Source organism: Sapajus apella, unplaced genomic scaffold, assembly GCF_009761245.1.
Source record: "Sapajus apella isolate SASKATOON/1434 unplaced genomic scaffold, GSC_monkey_1.0 scaffold21, whole genome shotgun sequence".
NCBI classification, from domain to species: Eukaryota; Metazoa; Chordata; class Mammalia; order Primates; family Cebidae; genus Sapajus; species Sapajus apella.
This window is the reverse complement of record NW_022436961.1, coordinates 24,483,192-24,505,480: the sequence shown is the minus strand read 5'-3', so window position 1 is coordinate 24,505,480 and position 22,289 is coordinate 24,483,192. Positions and strand designations below refer to the sequence as shown.

Genomic DNA, 22,289 nt, shown 5'->3' with positions numbered 1-22,289 from the left:
TGGGTGAGGGGATATAGTTACTTCTTATCACCCAATACAGATGTAGCATGTTTTGAAATCAGTGCATTCTTTCTTGTATCTATGTGTGTGCTCCTGAAGCCTGCCAAAAGAGAGCATTAGATTTTGACATTTCAGCAGTCTGGCTCCAGTGTCTTTCTCATTCTGAATCCTCTGCAGTGCCCAGCACAGCAAGGGCCTTGCACACACTAAGCATTCTGGTATTAGTTGAACTAGAAAAAAGTGAGGAAAGTTATGTTTTTATCATTTAAAATTTTCAAAACTTCTATGGAACTCCCTTCTCAAAATGGACTACCCATAGCACTTATTTCCTTGCATATTTTTAAAAGCTGAAAAACCTACTATCACTTTTGCTATAATCAGGCCGAATTTTTGCACCCTGCTAAAATTTAACCTGACAGCTGTAATGATTCTTACAACTCCCCAGACTTACTACATTGGCAGTCAATATTTAATTACTGTGCCTGGAATTTTAAACAAACTATGACTACTTTGTAAGTAGTATATTCTGCTAGTATAGTCATAATGCAGAGCCCAGTGAATAACACTTTAGGATCTGGGATAAGACCCAGCACAAGAAGACAGCAATTCCAACAAAACCCTGGAATCAAGTCTTCATTTCCATTATTTACAGTATAGTTAATATAATTCATATTAAATAGGATATTCAATGTATAAATGATATTCTTTCCTTTTCCCCTCGAGCTCCTGCACACCAGCTAGCACTATTAAAGTTAACATCTGATACTTCTTAATCTTTTGCATCACCTCTGTTCACTGAGCCTTGTCTTCATCTCTTTGCAGTAACTTGCCTATTCAGATACTGAATTCTCCTTCTCTTCATTTAATTTAGATATGTTAAAAAAAAACATGGAAGGAAGGGCACTGAAGATAATTAAACACAAATAAGTTTGATTTTTTTCTCCTAGGCAAAGCTTTGTAACCACCTTGTCTTCAGGGTGAAAGTTAGATAAGATCATCTAAGACCAAGAATAAGAAACTCCTCACAGCGAGGAGCTGCTCAAGGCCACTCTTCTACAGACTTGCCTATGACATCAACAGAGCTAAAATGGAAACCAAATATTGTAATTTTCCCATTACTAAAGTTTTATAGCACTGAAATCTTCATAAAACACATATCCTTAGAAGAGAGATACCCAAGACATCAGCCGGAGACAGCCTGAGAATCATATGACACTCAGTCTCAATTATGAAAAAACTGCTCACCCTGGTGGTTCAGAAAAGCACTAGATACATAATGACTCAACTATTTAGTTCTACATATGCAACTCTCAAATAATCACTGTCATGAATCTGTAAGACACCTTTATAAACTTCACGTTTGATCAGTGTTATGAGAAAAACATCCCCTCACCCCCCCAACTCTTCTCCCAGTGCATTGCAGACTGGTCTTTAATGAATCCTTATTTACTCATTCTACCTAGGGAAGGCTGTATCTTTTTCATAGGAAGGTTTTCTGCCACAGTAAAGTACCACCTTAAAGTCTGTGAGTGCTCCATATTGTTAACATTTAGTGGTCTAACAAAGAAAAGGAGTATGTCCCATTCTCCCTAAAGAGAAGAAAATTCACTCACAAACTAACCCTGTTGATATGAAGACCACCAAGCACTAATTTAGACCAACAGATTACAGCTCTTAAAAGTAAATAAAGAGTATAAATAAAACACTGATCAACGTGCTCCCCTTTGTTTTGAAAAGCTAATAAATTCTTACTTTCATAGATTTTCGGGTGAGTGGGAGAACATCTTACTAAAAATAAGACAGACCTTCCTTGGAGCAACAAATGCTGTGAAGATTGCTTTAATGCATCTTGACTTTAACAGGAATAACAACCTTTTTGCTTCAAAAATGTGGGAGAGATCACATTAAGAGATATTTCTTTACAGGAAATAGCAAATAGCACGATGTATATTCATAAAAGTACAGACTCCCTCTGCATTCCAGACCATTGTTTGGAAAGGCTATCTATTCAAAGCTTGTTCCAGAATGCTCATAGACATCCTCCCACCCCCAGCAAGGAAGGGCACTGGACTCAAACTCCAAAGACTTTGGGCCACTTAGCCTTACCTTAAGCAAATCTCATTATCATTCTTGTGCTTTGGTTTTTGTTCCTTTAAATGACAGAAGTAACTCCTGCCTACTGATTCTTTTAAGATGCAAGACATTTAAAAAATCACATAAAATTTCTCACCTTAGAAATGGCTGCTATAAAACTAAAGGTGTTACACTATTATTATTATTGTCACCTTGTATCAACTTTTATTGCCACTTCTGAATTAAGCCAGGATGCTGGCTCTAAAACACAAATCCCGTGGTTTTTCCATCTGTGGTTATGTTTCTTGCTGACAACTTGTCCCGCACACTAAGAAGATCTACTCTACTGATCTCTCGCCAGAAAATTAAGTCTTTTATTTAGTCCCTTCTCTCCAATCAAAGAAAGGGACAGAAGTCACACCACTCCAGATTCTTGTAGACATATTAGGAATGAGATCATTCTTTTTACATGAGGAATGATGCCACAGAGTATAAAGGCGGCACTTCTTGCCCTGTAATTTTTACTTAACAACACAAAACCTGTGCAGCTGGCTACCTAGAAAACTGGAAGGTTCCCCATAATGGATGTGCATCAATAACTGTCATAAAAATATAAGATCTCCGGCACAGACAGGAAAAACTTTACCTAGTTTGCAAGAAATTAACCCTGCAGTCCTCCAGCTGCTACTGGGTTCGGTATGGGCTGCCCCTTTCTAGGGCCTGTGCCTGTCTTTGAGGCAAGTGGCCTGGCCCCAGAGCACGCTCCGGGCAGCTCTAGAGCCTACATCAAGACCCTCCCGAGCAGCGTCTGCACCCAACCTTGGATCTCTCATTTCAGACACACCCCCCTCCAATCCATGTTTCATAGGAGGTGTGGGCGCTCAACTCCTTCACTGTGGCTAGGGGGACGCGAGGGGAGGCGGGCCGAGGCCTCAGCACCCATTTTGAAGGACCGGGGAGCTCGGCCCTCCGGGCTGTGCGACTTGGAGTGTCGGAGCGGAGGTGCATCCGTGGGAGGGAGAAGGAGACCGGGGTTGCGCGGGGGGGGGGGGGGGGCGTCTCTCGTATTCGGGGGCGTGAGAGGAAGGCGGCGGGAAAGACTCCGGAGAGCGAGGTTTATCAGAGCTAGGTTTCCTTTTTGTTATCTGTTGAGGGATGGCGGGCGTCATGGGGGCGTCCCCCACAGGACAGAGTCAGCAAGGGGGTCCCCTTCGCTTCACCGTGAAGCGCAGGGGTCCCGAGGACTTGACGGAGGCCTCCCCCGGGCGCGAAGACAGTGACTGACGAGCGTTAAGGGCTGCGCGCGCCGGGATGCCAGTTCCTGCCCCTGCAGCCCCGGGCGCTAGGCGTGGGACCGGGTGGGAGCGGACGGAAGAGGCCCCCGGCCCGGGAGGCGGGAAAGGCCCCGTGGCTCCGGGACGGGCGGCGGCTCCAGAGCCCCGAGTGGCGGCGGCGCGGGCCTGGCGATCCCCGAGCCGGTTGGCGCCCTGTGGGCCGCGTGAGCCCCCCACTCCACTCCCCGCTCTCCGTGGCTGCCCCCTCCCCCCCCCGCGGCTCCTCTCACCTGCACATGATCCGCCATTTTGCTCCATTCATGCTCCTCTCTGGCCCCCCCTCCCCCCCAGCGCGCACCTCGGCCGGGGCCGCTGCCGCCGCCGCCGCCGACGCCGTCGCCGCTGCGCCTGCGCGCTGGGGGCTCGTCGCGCTACGCTCGTGGCGTAGCGCCCCTCGGTTGCGCAGGCCCAGGCGGCCCGGGCCGTGGTTGGAGAATGCGCAGCACCGCTGGGACGGCGTAAAGGCGCGGGCAACGTCAGCGGCCCGGAGACGCCGGGTGGGAGGAAGGAGCGGGACGGAGAAGCGCGAAGGAGGGGTGGTTGGGGGAACAAAGCTTTGTTTACATGGTTTTTAAAGGGGCCGCGCTCGCTCCGGCGGGCGGCCGCTGGAGTGGGAGTTGGCGCTGCCTTCTGCTCGTGTGCGTGATGAGGGCTCCTGGATGGGGGCCGGGTTCTGTCCCGGCCCCGGGACCCCTGCACCCAGTGGCTTCATCTCTTCCCAACCGTCTTCCCGGTTGACTCGTTCCTGGACGCCTCCCACCCCCACCCCACCGTGCGGCCACGGTGACCCCACACCCAGGAGGGGTCTTCCGGGGCGTCCGCGCCCATACCCCACCTAGGCTGTCTGCGGGATTCCTTCCTTTCCAGTACCCTCTTCTCAACGGAGGCCAAATCTGTGCTTCTGTCTGTCTCGCTTTCTGGACCAGAGCCATTGCTCTCTCGTCTGGATTTCACCAGCAACCCCAGTGGTTGATCTCGTGTTTTTCGTTTCTGTCCTTTCGTCCTTGATAAACATTCATGGAAATAACCACCGAATAGTGGTGATGATCAAAACATACGAAGACCCAGTCCTATCTCCCAAAGACATTGTTATCGTCACCAATACTCTAGGCTGTCTCCCGAGAGGAGTCAGATGCTGGGAGAGGCGGCGGGGCTAGTGGTAGGACCCCTAGGCTCGGCCATGTGGAGGTGTGAGTGGGGAAGCCATCTCTCTGGGTCAGATGAGGTCAGCCCTGTATGCCGAAGCCAATTCCAGTCTTCCTCACTAGGAATTATCTGTTAGATAATGCCGGTTCCCGTTTTCCTTTGGACTCCACTGTGGCTTCCATTAAAGACCCCCAGATTAGATCATAACTGGATTCAGAGAGCATTGATTGTTTGAAGTTTGTATTTACCGGGGGCTACCATTGTATGCAAATGATGGTGGTAGTGAATTACACACCCTTTGTGGAAGTAGTGGACCGGTGCCCAGCATTCATTTCAACTTCCGTCCTCCTGCTAGGTCTTCCTGGTTTCCAGAGGTAGGGCACCTGGAAACTACATTGCCCAGACTTCCCTGCAGTTAGGGTTCTGTATGCAAGTTAAGCTCTTCCAATTAGGCTGACTCAGAGAAGATTTAAGAGGCAGAGATTTAAGTGGCAGAGCTTTTGACTGTTGCTTCTATCAAGGATAGACCTTTTGAGATATTGGGTTTTTGTTTTTCCCAAAAACCTTTTAGTGTCCAATCATTAGCTCCGAGAGTATAAAGAGGCAGGGTGGTGGGGTCAGTGGCTTTCTGAACCTGGCATCGGGAAATGGTATATTCTCGGAGTCACAATTGCAATGGAAATTCTTTGGATTCCCTACTGGACTGGGTAGAGGTAACAGTTTCATGGTGGGCCAGGCCCAAATTTCTGTCCACCCCCACTTCCCCTCACCCCTGGATCCCAACCTCCCCGTGTTTCTCCCTGTGTGTTCCCTTTCTCGATAAATGATACCACCATTCATCCAGTTGCTCCAAATACACACTCAAGAGTTGATTCTTCAGGTCTTATCAGTCCCCAACGTGCAAGTCTCCGGCAAGTCCTGTTGAATCTGTATCTAATGTATACCCAAGTATGACCACTTCTCCATCCATCTTCGCTGTTAACACCTTGATCCAATCCACCATTACATTTTTCCTGTGCTCTGGTAACAGATTCCTAATTAGTTTCCCTGATTCCTGTCTTGTCTCTTGATAATCCATTTTCCACATAGGTGGCTGCAGAACATTTATTTATTTATTTATTATTTATTTATTTTGAGACGGAGTCTCACTCTGTCGCCCAGGCTGGAGTGCGTGGTGCAATCTCAGCTCACTGCAAGCTCTGCTTCCCCAATGAAAGCAATTATCCTGTCTCAGCTTCCCCAGTAGCTGAGATTACGTGCGCCCAGCACCACATGGCTAATTTTTGTATTTTTAGTAGAGACGGGGTTTAACCTTGTTGGCCAGGCTTGTCTGGAACTCCTGACCTCAGGTTATCCGCTTGCCTCAGCCTCCCTAAGTGCTGAGATTACAGGCGTGAGCCACTGGGCCTAGCCAGTAGCTTTAAAATCATAATTCAGATAATTTACACTCCTACTTAAAATCCTTAAGTGGCCGCACGTTGCATTTACAATCTGAATCTTTGCTGTGGCCCGAGAGGTACATATGAGCCGACCTCATCTGTACCAAGCCCCCTCTGGCAAAATGCTCTGTGGTCATTCCGGCCTTGCAGTTCTGCAAACCCAGGGTCTTCCTGCCTCAGGGGCTTTGCACTTGCAGTACCTTCTGCGTGGTTTGGTTTTCCTTCAGATCTTGCAATGGCTGGTTCACTCTCCTCAAGGACTTTTCAGCTCACTTGTCACCTCCTCAGAGAGGCTTTTCTCACCACCCTCTTGAAAGTTGTCCCCTGTGCCTATCACTATCACAGCATTGATCACTGTCCAAAATTACATATTTCCTCTTTGTCAGTCTCTTCAACTAGAAGCAGATATAGTGTAAACAAGGATTCTGTTTATGTTGCATCCCTAGTATCTCTGCACAGAGTAGATGTTCAATAAATAATCACTGAGGCCAGGCATGGTGGCTCATGCCTGTAATCCCAGCACTTTGGGAGGCTGAGGTGGGTGGATCACTTGAGGTCAGGAGTTCAAGACCAGCCTGGCCAACATGGTAAAACCACATCTCTACTAAAAATTAAAAAAATTAGCTGGGCGAGGTGGCTCACATCTGTAATCCCAGCACTTTGGGAAGCTGAGGCGGGCAGATCACCTGAGGGTGGGAGTTCAAGACCAACCTGACCAACATGGAGAAACCCTGTCCCTACTAAAAACACAATATTAGCCAGGCATAGTGGTGCATACCTGTAATCCCAGCTACTCGGGAGGCTGAGGCAGGAGAATTGCTTGAACCTGGGAGGTGGAGGTTGTGGTGAGCCGAGATCATGCCATTGTACTCCAGCCTGGGCAACAAGAGTGAAACTCCATCTCGAAAAAAAAAAGAAAAAATTAGCCGGGTATGGTGCTGCGCACCTGTAATCCCAGCTACTCGGGAGGCTGAGGCAGAAGAATGGTTGGAACCCAGGAGATGGGGGTTGCAGTGAGCCAAGATCGTGCCACTGCATCCAGCCTGGACGACAGAGTGACACTCCATCTCAAAACAAAATAAATTTTAAAAATCGTGGAATGTATTAGCTTCTTTATGTCTCATTCCAGGGTGCATGTGGGTTTCATATGAAAACATAAAGTGTTCTAAATATTATGTTACTTTTAGGTAACATAATTATTATGCTTATGTTACATTATGTTATAATGTTACAGGACCTTCCTCTCAGAGGGTTTCTAGAACTAGTTTCTCCCTTTCCTTAGTACTGAGAAAAGTGGTAGACTTTTTTTTTTTTTTTTTTTTTTTTGAGAAGGAGTCTCACTCTGTCGCCCAGACTAGAGTGCAGTGGCATGATCTCTGCTCAAACCTCCGCCTCCCTGGTTCAGGCAGTTCTCCTGCCTCAGCCTCCTGAGTAGCTGGGTTTACAGGCATGTGCCACCACACCCAGCTAATTTTTGTATTTTTTTAGTAGAGACGGGTTTCACTGTGTTGGTCAGGCTGGTCTCGAACTCCTGACCTCATCATCCACCCACCTTGGCTTCCCAAAGTGCTGTGATTACAGGTGTGAGCCACCACACCTAGTGGAAAATTGATAGACTTAGTGGAGAAAGGGTAGGGGTTACAAATGAAACTCAAAGAGACTGGCATTGTCCTCCTCCACCCACAGTCAGGGACCATTGAGGGTCGAAGGGGCAGGAAGGGGATCCTTCAGAATACGTGCTCACTGATTTCTTCGCTCTGTCCTTTACCCTTCTCAGGGCCACATCAGTTCTCTGCCCATCCTGTACCTACTTTCCTGCTTGTGCCCAGAGCTACCCCTTAGCTAGCTTCCCTACCTGCACATCATTTGAGGGTTACCTAATCGCCAAGCCTGCGCAAGGAGTCAGACACAGCCTCCTCTTCTTTTGTTGCCCCAAAGACAAGGTCCCAAGCCCTCTGCTGTTAGGATTGGGTTGCTAATCACTGCAGCATAATAGTAACAAAAAGTTGCAAAGTTCTTGGAGCTGTGGTTCCTGACTCCTGCTGAGAGAAACCATTGAAAAGGACAGGGTCCCAGTGGTTTAGAATGAGCCACAGGTGGGGTTTGGAGTGCCTCTTCCTTTCCTTAAAGAGAAGCCAAGAGGCACCCTAAACTCCTTTAGAATGCTTTTTCTTTTGAGGCAAAGTCTCGCTCTTGTCCCCCCAGGCTGGAATGCAGTGGCCCCATCTTGGCTCAATTCGACCTCTGCCTCCTGGGTTCAAGGGATTCTTCTGCCTCAGCCTCCTGAGTAGCTGGGATTACAGGCGCCTGCCACACCTGGCTAATTTTTGTATTTTTAGTAGAGACAGGGTTTCACCATGTTGGTCAGGCTGGTCTTGAACTCCTGACCTTAGGTGATCTGCCCGCCTCAGCCTCCCAAAGTGCTGGGATTACAGGCGTGAGCCGCTGCGCCCGGCATACAATGCTTTTTCTACACATCATTGGTACCTGCGTAATTCTCTGCATTTCTGCTGTGTCTTGGAGCAATGTCTCTGGGCTCCTGCTCAAAGGGTTTCCCTGTGGCTAGGCAGAAGGTACTGGGGTTATTGCTTCTACTTCAGGGCCCCCACAAATCCTGCTAGGGACAGTTGAAGGGGCCCAGAAGGACTGCAAGGGTGTTACTCTTGGTATATGCTCTGCTGCCCTATCTTCTGCAGACAACGGCAACCGGAGAACTTTTCCAACTTCCATAGGCATGGGATGACATGGGGTGTCTGGATTGCCTGGGGTTCCGGCCTCTGGGTTTAAATAGCTTTCAAGTAATCTGGTAAGCTGGGGTGCCCCCCTGTGGTCCCAAGTGGAATGTGTTCGTTTTACCTTCAGGGAAGGCGATCAGGGTAGCAGGGAACATTCTCTGCTATTCAGTGTGGTTTGGCCCACTCACCACTAGTAGAATCTCAGGGCTCATTCCAGACCTACTTTATTGGAATCTGTACTTTTTTTTTTTTTTTTTTTCAGACGGAGTTTTACTGTCGCCAGGCTGGAGTAGCACCATCCCAGCTCACTGCAACCTCCGCCTCCTGGGTTCAAGCAGTCTTCTGCCTCAGCCTCCTGAGTAGCTGGGACAACTGGCATGCACCACCACACCCAGCTAATTTTTGTATTTTTAGTAGATATGAGGTTTCACCATGTTAACCAGGATGGTCTCAATCTCGACCTCATGATCTGCCCGCCTCGGTCTCCCAAAGTGCTGGGATTACAGGTGTGAGTCACCACTCCCAGGCCAGAATCTGGACTTTTAACAAGATCTACATGTTACAGTTTGGAAGGCACTGCTCTGGCAGCCCCCAGGGTGGCCCTAAAGTCCTCCTCTTCTCACTGAGCCAGAGACCATGCAGCTCCCAGGCAGAGTTGACTCTCCTTATGGTCTAAAGAGGGAAGATTAGGCCACGTCCCATTTCCATACAACTACCCACTTTCCAAGGTGTGCTTTTCCCAAAACAGCATCCTTGGTTTTCCCGTGAGGTTTGGATCAACCTCTTCCAACCCAGGCATCAGAGTAGGGGGCGGTGAGCTTGAAGTGACTCAGCCCTGTCCTCACAGAGCTCGTGACATTCATCTTTTCAAGCTGATTTGGTCCACGGCATGTACAACAGGCCTGAGCTGTACATGGTGCTCTCGCTCCTTGCCAGGGTAACTGAACCCCTGTGGGAGAGGAAATGGGCCTGTGTATATAAACACCTGTTATGGAATGAACCCCAAGAAAATGAACTGCTGGTCTGAGCCTCAGTTTTTTCCAACATTTCGGAACCGTGCCTCTATGCAGATTGCTTCTCTAAACCATCTGGTTTTAAGCTAAACTTCTCTGAGCAGCTTGGATTTCCCTAAAGCAATGGGTCTTCTTGCATGGATCTGGCTTCCATTTAGGGGCCTGTAAATTGCTGAATCAGGAGCCCTGGTCTCTACTTCCTCTGCCAAGGAACTAGCTCTGTGACCTCAGGCAAGATGCAAATAAGTGTGTTCACACCTGCCCTGCCTTTGTCAAGGGATAGAGTGGCCGATGAAAGTGTGGGCCTGGAAACTTTGGGAGCTATGAAGCATTTTTGGCAACTATGAGGCATTTTCAAAATATATATGAAAGTGATTGCTATTGAAACGTAAGATAATTTGCAGATGAAACCTAAGCATCTTTCTAATGCTCAAGAATGCCGGAAAGAAGGCAAAAGTCCAGCAGTTGAGGTGTACTTGGGGAGTCAGTTCCATCTCCAGAGGAGATGATCATGTTTCTAGAATCTTTACAGGGTTGGTGTAAGTGTGTGTTCTTGGCAGGCAGGGAGTGCTCCCATGTAGTTAAATGGTGGCACCTCTCTCTCTCTCTCTCTCTCTCTCTCTCTCTCTCTCTCTCTCTGTGTGTGTCGGTGTATGGCAAAGTGGTGTCTGGTTATGCCCACATGAGCTGTCTTATGTGTCTCTCTGTGCCATGTCGTATGTGTGGTTTACCTGTTAGAGTTGAGAAGCCTGGTTTGGTGGCCTCAGATAAGTTCCTCAGGCTTTCCCAGCCTCGATTTTCTTATATGTAACTTAGTGGTTTGTCCCTTCCAACCTGCATACAGCTTGAGGTGGGGCCCTTCTGCTATTGGTTTTGCCATCTAATTTGGTTTCTGGGTCTCTGTTCCAGCAGGCCAGCCCCTCTTTGCTGGTGCCTCCCTGTGCCAACTTCTGTACCTGAATTGTTGCTCACTGAAGAGATGGCACTTGCCTTTTTGGAAATTGTCTGTAACTCACTGAAAATGCAGGAAGCTTGTGTATAAAACTCACTCAGAAAAAAAAAAACACACACACACACACACAGACACTCAGAAGAAACCACAGGGCCTATCAGCCTGTCGTCATCGAGCAGACTAGAATAGTGTAGAAAACTCTAGGCAGAGAGGAAATGAACTTCAGAGAAGGGGAACACACAGCTGAGAGGACAGAGGAGAGGGCAGGAGTGAAGGAGAGAGCTGAAGCCAGGGGCTCCGAGATGGTCGGAGGATGGGAGACGGGGCAGTGAAGCAGGGCTTCCTGTATCTTCAGCAGCAGCAGACATTTGGAAAGGTAGGAGAGGCTGGGCTGGGGCTGGGGAGGGGGTGGGCCTGGAGGGCTGCTAGAAATTCCTGGGGTGCAGAGTTTCATATTGAAAACCCTTATAGGTCTGACTGTACACCCACCAAGTCAGACTCAAAGCTCAACCTTGGGAGGGCTCTTTCCCTAGCAGACGCTGTCTCCTGAACCAGGCCCCAACCAGGTCCCAAACGGTGCTCTTTGCTGAGGGCTGTTTGCCCTGGGTCGGGGGGTAGCGGGATGTGCTGTCTTCATCTCTTGCCTCTTTTGCTCTTTTACTCTGTGTTGGCTTCTTTTCACAGGACATCTTGGAAAGGAATGGGAAGGGCAGCTGGAGGGACAGTTTAGGATGACGGGAGCAGTTCCTTCCCCACCCTAGTGGGGTGCATGTGGCTGGTGTTCATGCCTGGGGCCTCTGGGGGCCGGGACCCAGCCAGCTGTCCATCCTCTCTCTCCTTCCCTGGCCTCCTTGAACCAGGAAGTCCTCATCCCCCAGCTGACCAACATTGGGGGCACACCTGTCTCTTTCTCATGGCCCAAACTATCAAGCAGTGAGGCAGCAAGGTTCAGGAGGGTGGAGAGACGTTCCTGGAGTGTGGGGCCTTCTTCAGGAATTAGCACAGAAGGAGAATGAGGTCTCTAGGCTGGGCCACAGGCTGCCCTCCTCACTCCCTCCTCTGGGCTTTGGCCACTGCCCGGCTTTCCTTCCTGGGACTGGAGTCCGCTGGGGCAGGCCCGCTGGGCTTCTTGCAGCCTGCTTTGGGCTCATCCCGGTGTTGCTTTCTGCCTGGGCAGTCTGTGCTCCTGCTCGTGGGCCTCCTTCTCGGGGCTGGCGGCTGATCTCCGATTTTTTGATTCCTGCAATCCCTGTCCTCTTCTCTGCCTCCCTGGGTCTCCTGTGATCTTCACCTCTCCCTCCCCATCTCCCGTGGCTGCCCCGGTCCCCCTCCCACGGTTCCTCTTCTCCCCTTGAGTCACGATCTCCCCGTGTCTGGGTGGCCCCTCTGGGCCCCCGCCTCCCACGCCTCTGGCTCAGAAATGGCGCCGCTTCGGGGCCGCGCTGTATGGAGAGTCGGACTGCGCCTTGGCCCGGCTGGAGCTGCAGGAGAGCCCGGAGAAACCGCGTCGGGGTGAGGCTGCCCGGAAGGTCATCCGCCTCAGTGACTGCCTGCGGGTGGCCGAGGCCGGCGGAGAGGCCAGCAGCCCCCGGGACACCAGTGCCTTCTTCCTGGAGACCAAGGAGCGCCTGTACCTGCTGGCGGCCCCCACTGCGGAGCGCAGCGACTGGGTGCAGGCCATCTGCCTCCTGGCCTTCCCCGTGAGTCACCCTGGGGTGCAGAAAGGGCAAGGGGGCGTGCAGGCCAGGGTGTTAGATGCTTCCTGTGGGCAGGTGTTAGAGGAGTCAAGGTCAGGGTGCTTCCTTGAGAGGGGGACTCGAACCCAGCGTGCAAACAGAGCCAGCAGGCTGGGTGCCCTGCAAAGAGGCCTGGGTCAGAGGGGGGCCTGGGTATGGGGAAGGTGGTGAGACCTGGGGCCTCCTTCCCAGGGGCAGAGGAAGGAGCTCTCGGGTCCAGAGGGAAAGCAGAGCCGGCCCTGCATGGAGGAAAATGAATTGTACAGCTGTGCGGCCACAGGTGAGGGGCGGGGGCTGCCCTGCTGTCCCTGGGGGCTCTCCCTAGGGTGAGGTGAAGAGGAGGTGTCGGCCAGCTAGCTGCTGGCCCAGAGTCTTCCTGCCTTGTGGTTACCCCCAGCTGGGGCCAGCCACCTTATCAGCCTCTCTTTTTCACTTCCGGGTACAGCCCAGCATAGGGGAGGGGAGCCTGGCCTGCCTTGCGTCTCTTCCTTGGTTCACCTCATCTTACCTAGGGCCTGCTGGTGGGAGAGGGGAAGGCTAGGGGCCCAGGTGTTGCCGTTTTATTTTTGAGGTGGAGTTTTGCTCTTGTCCCCCAGCAGGCTGGAGTGCAATGGCCTAATCTCAGTTCACTGCAACCTCTGCCTCCCAGGTTCAAGCGATTCTCCTGCCTCAGCCTCCTGACTAGCTGGGATTACAGGTGCCCACCACCATGCCCAGCTAATTTTTTTGTATTTTTAGTAGAAACAGGGGTTTCACCATGTTGGTCAGGTTGGTCTCGAACTCTTGACCTCAGGTGATCCACCCACCTCGGCCTCCCAAAGTGCTGGGATTACAGGCGTGAGCCACTGCACCCAGCCCAGGTGCTGCTTTTGAGGAGCTGGTGGAGGGAGAAGAAGCTTTCATCTGCCTTCCATCTAAGCTCCACCCCCCCAGGGCCCTGGCAGTGGGAGGACAGGACCAGGCTTCACCTGCAGCTATGACCGTAGGGATTGGGGAGGTGCCTGGTTTGGGGTGAGCAAAGGGGTGGGGAAGACAAGACTGTGGCTCTGGCAACGGGCAGGAAGGATGTGGGCACGAGGTTGGGGTGGATGTGGGTAGGGGCATGAGGCCTACTAGGGTAGAGGGTGGAGGTACCTGGCCTTTTGGGGAGTATGACCTGGCACAGACTAGCTCAGCCTCCAAGACCCATACAGGGGGTCATGAGTATGTGGATAATATTCTTTCTAGAAAACTTCTGGCACACTCATTTAGAACTGGGCAGTGGTGAGGCAGGCCAGCTCTTTCCCATTAACTGCCTTCGCCTTCTCTCTCTTTCTCCCCAGTTGGCCACCGCAAGGAATTTGCTGTGACCATGAGATCTACAGAAGCCAGTGAGAGGTGCCACCTGCGGGGGTCCTATACCCTCCGGATGGGGGAGAGTGCCCTGGAGCTGTGGGGTGGGCCTGAACCAGGGACCCAGCTGTACGACTGGCCCTACAGGTTTCTGCGGCGCTTTGGGCGGGACAAAGTGAGTGGGAAGCTGCATCGGGCTGGGTTGGGAGAAAGGATAAGCTACGAACAAAGTGGGTGATCAGGGAGAGGCAGAGGAGGCCAGACGAGGCCGAGGAAGCCATCAGAGGCAGAGAGGATGGTGGGGAGGAGGTGTGGGAGGAAGCAAAAGCAGAGAATAAAGGCCAGTGGAAGAGAAGAGAAGCATCAAGGGATGGGAGAGATCAGGAGAGGGAGATGGAGTGAAGCAAAGAAGAGGAGAGTGACAAGATGGCGGAAGTGGAGGGGAAGGAAGGAGTAGGAAGGAGAATGAGAAGAGGTGGAGAGACCGTGGAGGGGTGAACGGCGGCTGAACTAGTGCCTGGCTCCATCCTTAAATAGGGGGCAGTGAGCAGGAAGGGCCTAGAGACGGGAGAGGAGAGAGTCAAGTCTCTGCTCGTAGGGAAAAGCACAGAGGGCTTGCAGAGGAGGCGCCAACAGTTCCGGTGAAGGGAAGCTGGAGGTCCCAGGGCTTGGGTTAGAGATAGATAGGGTTTAAGAAGGCATCGCTGGGCCCGGCGCGGGGGCTGAGCCTGTAATCCCAGCACTTTGGGAGGCCGAGGCAGGCAGACCATGAGGTCAAGAGATCGAGACCAATCTGACCAACATGCTGAAACCCTGTTTCTACTAAAAATACAAAAATTAGCCGGGTGTGGTGGTGCATGCCTGTAGTCTCAGCTACTTGGGAAGCTGAGGCAGGAGAATCGCTTGAACCCGGGAGGTAGAGGTTGCAGTGAGCTGAGATCACACCACTGTACTTCAGCCTGGTGACAGAATGACCCTCCATCTCAAAAAAAAAAAAAAAGAAAGAAAGAAAGAAAGAAGCATCCCTGCCCTGTGGCTGGTCAATAACCTGCTTTCTCCCTGGCCTAGGTAACCTTTTCCTTCGAGGCAGGCCGGCGCTGCACCTCCGGAGAGGGCAACTTTGAGTTTGAAACCCTGCAAGGCAATGAGATCTTCTTGGCCCTGGAAGAGGCCATCTCTGCCCAGAAGAATGCCACCCCTGCTACACCCCAACCCCAGCCAGCCACAATCCCCGCCTCGCTATCCCGGCCTGAGAGCCCCTACTCCCGGCCCCATGACTCACTGCCGCTGCCTTCATCCACCACACTGGTGCCTGCTCCACGGCCTCAGGGCCCAGAGGGGGAGTATGCCGTGCCCTTCGATGCAGTGGCCCGTTCCTTGGGAAAGAACTTCAGGGGCATTTTGGCAGTCCCTCCTCAGCTCTTGGCTGACCCTCTGTACGACAGCATTGAGGAGCCCCCACCCCCTCGACCTGACCACATATATGATGAGCCTGAGGGAGTGGCTGCCCTGTCCCTGTATGACAGCCCGCAGGTGCCCCAGGGCGAGGCCTGGAGGAAACAGGCAACAGCTGACAGGGACCCCAGTGTCCTCCAGCATGTCCACCCAGCCGGGCAGGATCTCTCTGCCTCTGGCTGGCAGCCAGGAACTGAGTATGACAATGTCGTACTTAAGAAAGGCCCATAGTGACAGAGGCAGCAGAGGGATGGCCCGCCATCCCCCATCCCTGGCTTCTGCTGGTGACTTCTCATGGCCACAGCATCAGAAGACCCTCCTCTGTCCCTCTGGAGCCCGAGGCCTGGCCTGCCTTCCTTGGGGCTGAAACACTGCCTCTCCCAGGGTTGTTGGGTGAGTCACCATCCCAAAGTAGGAAGGGTGCCCTGGAGGACCCACCCTCCTCCCACTCTTTTTCCACTTCCTCCTCTTTCTTTCCCCAGCTGAGGGGGAACCTGGGGCATTTAGGGCAGAGGACAAAACGATGTCAGCAATTGCGTGGGCTGCTTGGCTGTGCAGGCCTTCTGACTGCTGATGGCCACTTCAGGGACAGCCCGGGCCCAGGCACCCAGGTGGGTGGCGGCAGCTTCCTCAGCTTTCAGATTTCTCAGTGACATTAAAGCACTTTGGAAACATTTTTTGTGTGGCATGAATGCTGTGGGGGTGAAGACTCCAACTGACCACCCTTGATCACATCCTCTCCCAGCTGCAAGGTGCCCTCGGGGCCTAGGCTGGGCTCCAGTAATCTCACAGAGGCCCATTGGAGTCAGGGTACCCAGGCCATGTGCGGTGGCTCACGCCCATAATTCCAGCACTTTGGGAGGCTGAGTTGGGTGGATCACAAGGTCACGCATTCAAGACCAGCCTGGCCAACATAGTGAAACCTCATCTCTAAAAAATTAGCCAGGCATGGTGGCAGGTGCCTGTAATCCTAGCTACTTAGGAGGCTGAGGCAGGAGAATCTCTTGAACCTTCGAGGCGGAGGTTACAGTGAGCCGAGACTGCGCCATCACACTCCAACCTGGGCGACAGTGTGAGGCTCCATCTCAAAAAAAAAAAAAAGAAGTCAGGGCACCCTGAGAACAGTGTTCAAGCTTGTCTCCCCTTTGCTGGGATAAGGTCAACATCAGAGAAATGGTGGGGGAAACACTGGGGAGCAAGGGAAAGCTGAACTGCAAGGAAGGAAAGCATTGGATTGATGGAGCCTCTTACACACCAGGAGTGGGAGTCACCTGTTCTGTGGCCCTAGGCTCTTTCCCTTCCCTGAGATTTGAGTACCTCTTTAAAAAATGAGCGGGTTACACCATGTGGGCATGGAACAGCCTTCCAGCTCTGTGATTCCCATTGGCCCTGGGCTCCCAGGCCCCCACGCACCTACTTCCCTGCAGGTCGTCCTGTGTCCTTGTGCTTGGTCCTCTGATCAAACCTGCTTTCCTGGCAGGGTGTGTCCATGGATTTCTGCTGTCAGCGTAGTCTGCCGAAAGCAGGGGCACTGATTGTGGGAGGCTGTAGACTGCCTGGCTTGCGAGAGGCACACAGCTCAGAACCGGACGAGATGAGATGTGGTGCAGGTGTCTGTCTCACAGTGGGTGTGAGTGCCACAAGGGGCCAGACAGGGCCGTGAGTGCCGGAGAGATAACTGTCTGCTGGGAGCACAAGAAAGGCTTCATATCAAAGATACCATTTCAGGTAGGCGTTTACGGATGGGAAGGAGTTCCATGGAGCTTCGGGGGTGTGAAGGAGCATCTTGGATAGGGATGGGAGTGTGGGTGAAACCACGGGGACCTATGCATGTGTCGCGGTCAGGACGGAGTTCTACGCCCAGAGCGCGGGGAAGGTGACACAATCTAGTTGGGAAGGCAGGTTCTGACTGTCTTAAGGGGGAATTGGTACCTAATTAGAGGGAAAGGTAGAACGACTCAAGGCTTTTGAACAGTGAGTCCCATAAAAGCGAAGCTTTAGGGCAATAACCCGATAGCCCTGTGGAGGATGGACTCGGGGTAGGAAGGGGTAGGTTGGGACTAAAATGAAAAGGGGAAATTCATCTGGGCATGGTGGTTCACACCTGTGATCCCAGCAACTTGGGAGGCCAAAGTGGGAAGATCACTTGAGCCCAGGAATTTGAGACCAGCCTGGGCAACAGTGAGACCCTGTCTCTATAAAAACAAACAAATTTAGCCAGGTGTGCTGGTGCACACTTGTAGTCTCAGCTACTTGGGAGACTGAGGCTGGAGAATCATTTAGCCTTGGCAACAGAGCAAGACCCTGGCTCAAAAAAAAGAAGGAAGGGAGAATTCAGAAAGGACTGGATTCAAAAGATGGTGTAGAGCTAGCCCCTGCGGATCTTGGAGTCACACTCAATGTGGACCACAGAGAAAGAGGGTTTCCAGAGAGACTTGGGTTTGTTTTTCGTTTTTTTTTTTTTTTCTCTTGAGACAGAATCTTACTGTCGCCCAGGCTGGAGTGCAGTGGTGTGATCTTGACTCACTGCCATCTCTGCCTCCTGGGTCCAAGTGATTCTCTCACCTCAGCCTCCAGAGTAGCTGGGACTGCAGACATGCACCAACCACATCTGGCTAATTTTTTGTATTTTTAGTTAAGCTGGGGTTTTAGTTATGCTGGCAAGGCTGGTCTTGAACTTCTGACCTCAGGTGATCTGCCTGCCTCAGCCTCCCAACGTGCTGGGATTATAGGTGTGAGCCACCATGCCAGGCTAATTTTTGTATTTTTTTTGGTAGAAACAGGGTTTCACCTTGTTGGCCAGGCAGGTCTCAAACTCCTGACCTCAAGTGATCTGCCCTCCTCAGCTACCAAAGTGCTGAGATTATAGGCATGAGCCCCCATGCCGGTCCTGAGACTTGGGACTTGAGAATGAGATGAACTTAGTTTCTGATGTGCTGAGAGGGAGATGGCTGGCATTGATCCAGCAAGACAAGTCCTGGAGCTGGACAGAAGAACTCGCGCTCAGGAGGGAGAAGGAGCATAGACTTAGGCGTGGACGTCCGCCTCCCAGGTGTGCTGTGACCTCTGTTTCTCCTCTCACTGTGGCCTTTTCCCTTGTTGAAGGAACTTGAGCAATGGATGAGCTGCCTGGGGAGAGCCAGTGGGGGCCTTCCTGTCTGTGCAGAAGGGCTGCTCCCGGCACCATCCCTTCCGAGCCTCAGGATCACTGAAGGCTGGAAGGCCCCACTGCCCTTAAGGCTTTTACTCTTCCCCCTCTTCAGGCCAGCGGTGGGAGTTGGGGGTTCTCTTTGGCAAGGCAGCCACGTTTCGGATTTCCTAAGGTGGCGTTTGAAGTGGCTGTCCTGCCTCAGCCCGGCAGGGGGCAGTGTTAGCCTGTGGAAAAGGCCACTGGGAGCTTCGCCACCGCCAGGCTCAGGGGCTTGGCCCTGAAGGAAGCCATTTACTACCCGAAGGGCTTGGGGATAATTTGAGGACTCTGTGTGTCACAGCGTCCCTTCAGAGCCTCAGAATCCCACTCCCAGATGTGTGGACCCTGCCTCCAAGAGGTGCGGGGTCCTAAGTTGAACATTGCTCCCTCGTCCCCTCTCTGTCACTTTGCAGATCTAGGGACTTTGCTTCTTCCATTCCGATGCTCTCTGTGCCTCAAAAGGGGAAGTGGTTGATTGGGGCCCTCGGGAAAGGTGGCGTGAGGGCTGGAGGGGTAGGGGAAGTAGCATTTGGGGAAGTTGGGAGGGGTAATGAAAGTCCTTAAGACAGTTGTTGAGAAAATGCTGATCAGGCCATCAGGGTCCCTCTCAGAAGATGTGATCGAGGGGTGGGCCACCCTCTGGAGAATGGTGTCAGTGCCACTCCGGCCTCAAGTGCACCACGGCCATCTGCAATGTGTACCTTTCTTCATTCAACAAATGCCACGGGCCAGGCACGGCTGCTCACACCTGTAATTTCAGCACTTTGGGAGGCTGAGGCTGGAGGATTACTTGAGCCCAGGAGTTTGAGACCAGCCTAGACAAAATGAGGAAACTCCATCTCCCCAGAAAATTTAAAAATTAGCTGAGTATGGTGGTGCTTGTCTGTCGTCCCAGCTACTAGGGAGGCTGAGGTGGGAGGATTGCTTGAGTCCAGGAGGTTGAGGCTGCAGTGAGCTGTGACTGAGCCACTGCACAGCAGCCTGGGTGACAGAGTGAGGCCCTGGTCAAAAGCAAAAACAACAGAAAACCAAATGCCATGGAGCATTGCTCATGGACCAGCCCCACCTAGGAGCTGGGGAGCTGCATGGACCCATCCCCACCCTCAAGGGTCCTGCGGGGTGGAGTGGGCAGCCGGATGTTCACTGAATGCAGGAATGAAGGAGTTTGCTTGAGGGATCGCCCTCCTGAAATAGATACGTGGAGGTCAGATCCTCCAGGGAGGGTTTCTTTCTTTCTTTTTTCTTTTTTTTTTTTTTTGAGATGGAGTTTCTGTCTTGTAGACTAGGCTGGAGTGCAACGGCATGATCTCTGCTCACTGCAACCTCCGCCTCCTGGGTTCAAATGATTCTCCTGCCTCAGCCTCCGGAATAGCTGGGATTACAGGCACCTGCCACCACACTGGGCTTATTTATTGTATTTTTAGTAGAGACAGGGTTTCACCATGTTGGCCAGGCTGGTCTCGAACTCTTGACCTTAGGTGAACCACCTGCCTCAGCCTCCCAAAGTGCTGGGATTATAGGCACGGGCCACTGTGCCGGCCTCCTTGGAGGGCTTCTATGCCACCAGGCTGCCCAGGGGCAAATTCATAGGTAAGGAATCAGCTGCCCTCAAAGGGGTCAGGGCAGTATCACAGCAAGTGATTGATCCACCCAGAAGGGTCTCTTGAAGGCTCCAAGGTCTGAAGTCAGATAGCTGTTGACACCATGAGAAGGTTTGCTGTGACCAGGACACCTAGAAACTGGTTTGATTTGCTAATTATTATGCAGAGGTGACATTGGGGCAGGTAAGGATGGCTTCATGACTGGCATCTAGCACAGAGGTGTGCACATACGGCATACAGCATCATTCTTCCTGCTCCTTTTCTTCTCTGCCTCTCTTGCCTCCTCTTGGATTTTCTTTTCCTAAAGCATAGGAGTGCTGTGTGTGTCTGTGTGTGTGTGTGTATGTTGGCCAGTGGTCCATGGTGCCAGCCTATGAAGTGGGGGTGATCAGGCCGCCCCGCCATCCCCACCCTGTGAGTTATCACCCTGAAGCTTCAGAATCTACAAAGGCCCAGCTCCTTGGCACTCTCTGCTCCTGCAAGCTCCTCCCTGACGACTCCACTCAAGTTGTTGCTGCCATCGCCTTTCAGCCGTGATGCTAACCAGCCTCCTGCCTCCTGCCTCCTGGGCGCTGACTCAATTAGCCAAGGTGCCCACTGCCTTCGAGGGCCATTTATAAAAGCAACTGGGATGGCTGGAGACCTCAGGCAGGGTAGGGCTGGGAAGGAAGAGTGGCAGGTCAGTGAGCTGGGGGGAGGAGGGAAAGGAGCCAGAGGAGCTGGGAGGGGGGATCTGATCTGATTAGGCCTCAAGCCGGCTTTCCCATGGCAGGAGGCTGTTCATCATTGCCGTGCTCCCATCTTCAGCTCCCGGGCGGATCCTATGCTGGCCAGCACGGAGCAGAACCTATCAATCTCCAGGCTCTGGCCAAGTCTGCTTCTCTCCTCTTTGCCTCCCTGCAGCCTCTGGAACCCTCTGCTTTTTATTTTTTTTTGAGACAGGGTCTTGCTTTGTCACCCAGGCTGGAGTGCAGTGGCGTGATCTCGGCTCACTGCAACCTTGGCCTCCTGGGCTCAGATGATCGTCCCACCTCAGCCTCCCAAGTAGCTGGGACCACAGGACAGACCTGTCAACCATACTCAGCTATGCACCACGCCCGTGTAAGTTTTTGTATTTTTTTGTAGAGATGGGGTTCCACCGTGTTGCCCTGGCTGGTCTCGAACTCCTGACCTCAAGCCATTCGCTAGCGTCAACCTCCCACACCCGGCTAATTTTTTGTATTTTCTAGTAGAGATGGGGCTTCACCATGTTGCCCTGGCTGGTCTCTAACTCCTGAGTTCAGCCAATCTGCCCGCCTTGGCTTCCCAAAGTGCTGGGATTACAGGCGTGAGCCACTGCGCCTGGTCAGAATTCTCTTCTTAAGCCTAGCTCCTGGATCCCTGGGCCAGGGATGGCTGGTCGGAGGCGGGGTAGGGGAACAGACGGGGGCGTACTGGGTTCCAACAGACTTGTGAGGGAGATGGGGTCCTAGTGCTTGGCTAGGGGGCACCCGAATTTAGGATGATAAGAATGTTCTTGAGTTGACACAGCACTTTCTGTTTCCAAACTGCTTTGGGGGCAGTTGAGTGTGGACTGCTAAGTACGCAGACTGTAGCCTGACTATCTGGGTCCAAATTCTGCTTCTGCAACTTGCTAGCTGTGTCTCTGGGCAGCTGCATCTGTTTGCACATGTGAAAAATGAAGATGATGATAATATGTGTCTCAGAGGCTTGTGGTGAGGATGAAATGAGTGAATAAATGCCCAGCTTGGAGAACAGTGCCTGACACACACAGAGCTCTGAGATTATTCATGATCTCATTTTACCTCCAACAGCTCTGCCAGGCAGGCAAGGCAAGACATCCCTGTCTTACCAACAAGACAATGGAGGCATAGGGGAGCAGAGACGTCCTTGCCTTCGGTGGGTGAACTGAGGCTTTGCGGGTGGAAGGACTTGGTTGGGAAGGAGCTAAGCTTTTGATAGGAAGGCACAAAAGCAGAAGAGTATTTCAGGAGAGGTGAAGAGAGCAGCGTGAATGGCCTTTCAGATGCTGGACAGGGGGGCTTGAGCGGGGGCGAATTTGCACACCTGGGCAGAGCAATGCTCGAGCGGCCTATTATGCCCAGACATGGGAGAGCAGTGAAAGGAAGCTGCTTCATAGACTAGAAGACCTTTGGCTTCAGGCAAGGCTGGAGAACAGGCAGCCACGGGGGGCTTTCCTCCTTTCATCTGAGCTGCCACATCCACGCACGGCCCAGCAGGTGGCTCATCAGGGTGCAGAGGCAGGTTCCTTGCTGGGAGGAG

At 52.2% G+C, this 22,289-nt stretch overlaps 2 protein-coding genes across 5 annotated transcripts in view; one reads left to right on the top strand and one right to left on the bottom strand.

The window, feature by feature from the left end:
* XPO7 (exportin 7) overlaps window positions 1-3,758 on the bottom strand; it is an 88,291-nt gene extending 84,533 nt beyond the window's left edge. For both annotated transcript variants that reach the window (XM_032288403.1, XM_032288406.1), the window contains exon 1: window positions 3,638-3,758. In XM_032288403.1, coding sequence (XP_032144294.1) covers window positions 3,638-3,655 — 18 coding nt within the window. In that variant the 5' untranslated portion in view covers window positions 3,656-3,758. The remainder of the gene's footprint in view (window positions 1-3,637) is intronic.
* A 6,995-nt stretch (window positions 3,759-10,753) lies between these two features.
* On the top strand, window positions 10,754-15,890 carry DOK2 (docking protein 2). 3 transcript variants are annotated; one of them, XR_004272008.1, is made up of 6 exons: window positions 10,754-11,068; window positions 12,111-12,392; window positions 12,621-12,708; window positions 13,751-13,935; window positions 14,829-15,608; window positions 15,698-15,890. XR_004272008.1 is itself a non-coding variant. In XM_032288400.1 (5 exons), the coding sequence occupies exons 1-5, from the start codon at window positions 11,006-11,008 to the stop codon at window positions 15,444-15,446; spliced, it is 1,236 nt and encodes a 411-aa protein (XP_032144291.1). In that variant the 5' UTR covers window positions 10,754-11,005; the 3' UTR covers window positions 15,447-15,889. The 3 variants fall into 3 exon arrangements, 2 of the variants coding, with proteins under 2 accessions (XP_032144291.1, XP_032144292.1); XM_032288400.1 differs by having other exon boundaries at window positions 14,829-15,889; XM_032288401.1 differs by lacking the exon at window positions 12,621-12,708 and having other exon boundaries at window positions 10,852-11,068; window positions 14,829-15,889.
* The last annotated feature ends 6,399 nt before the right edge of the window (window positions 15,891-22,289 follow it).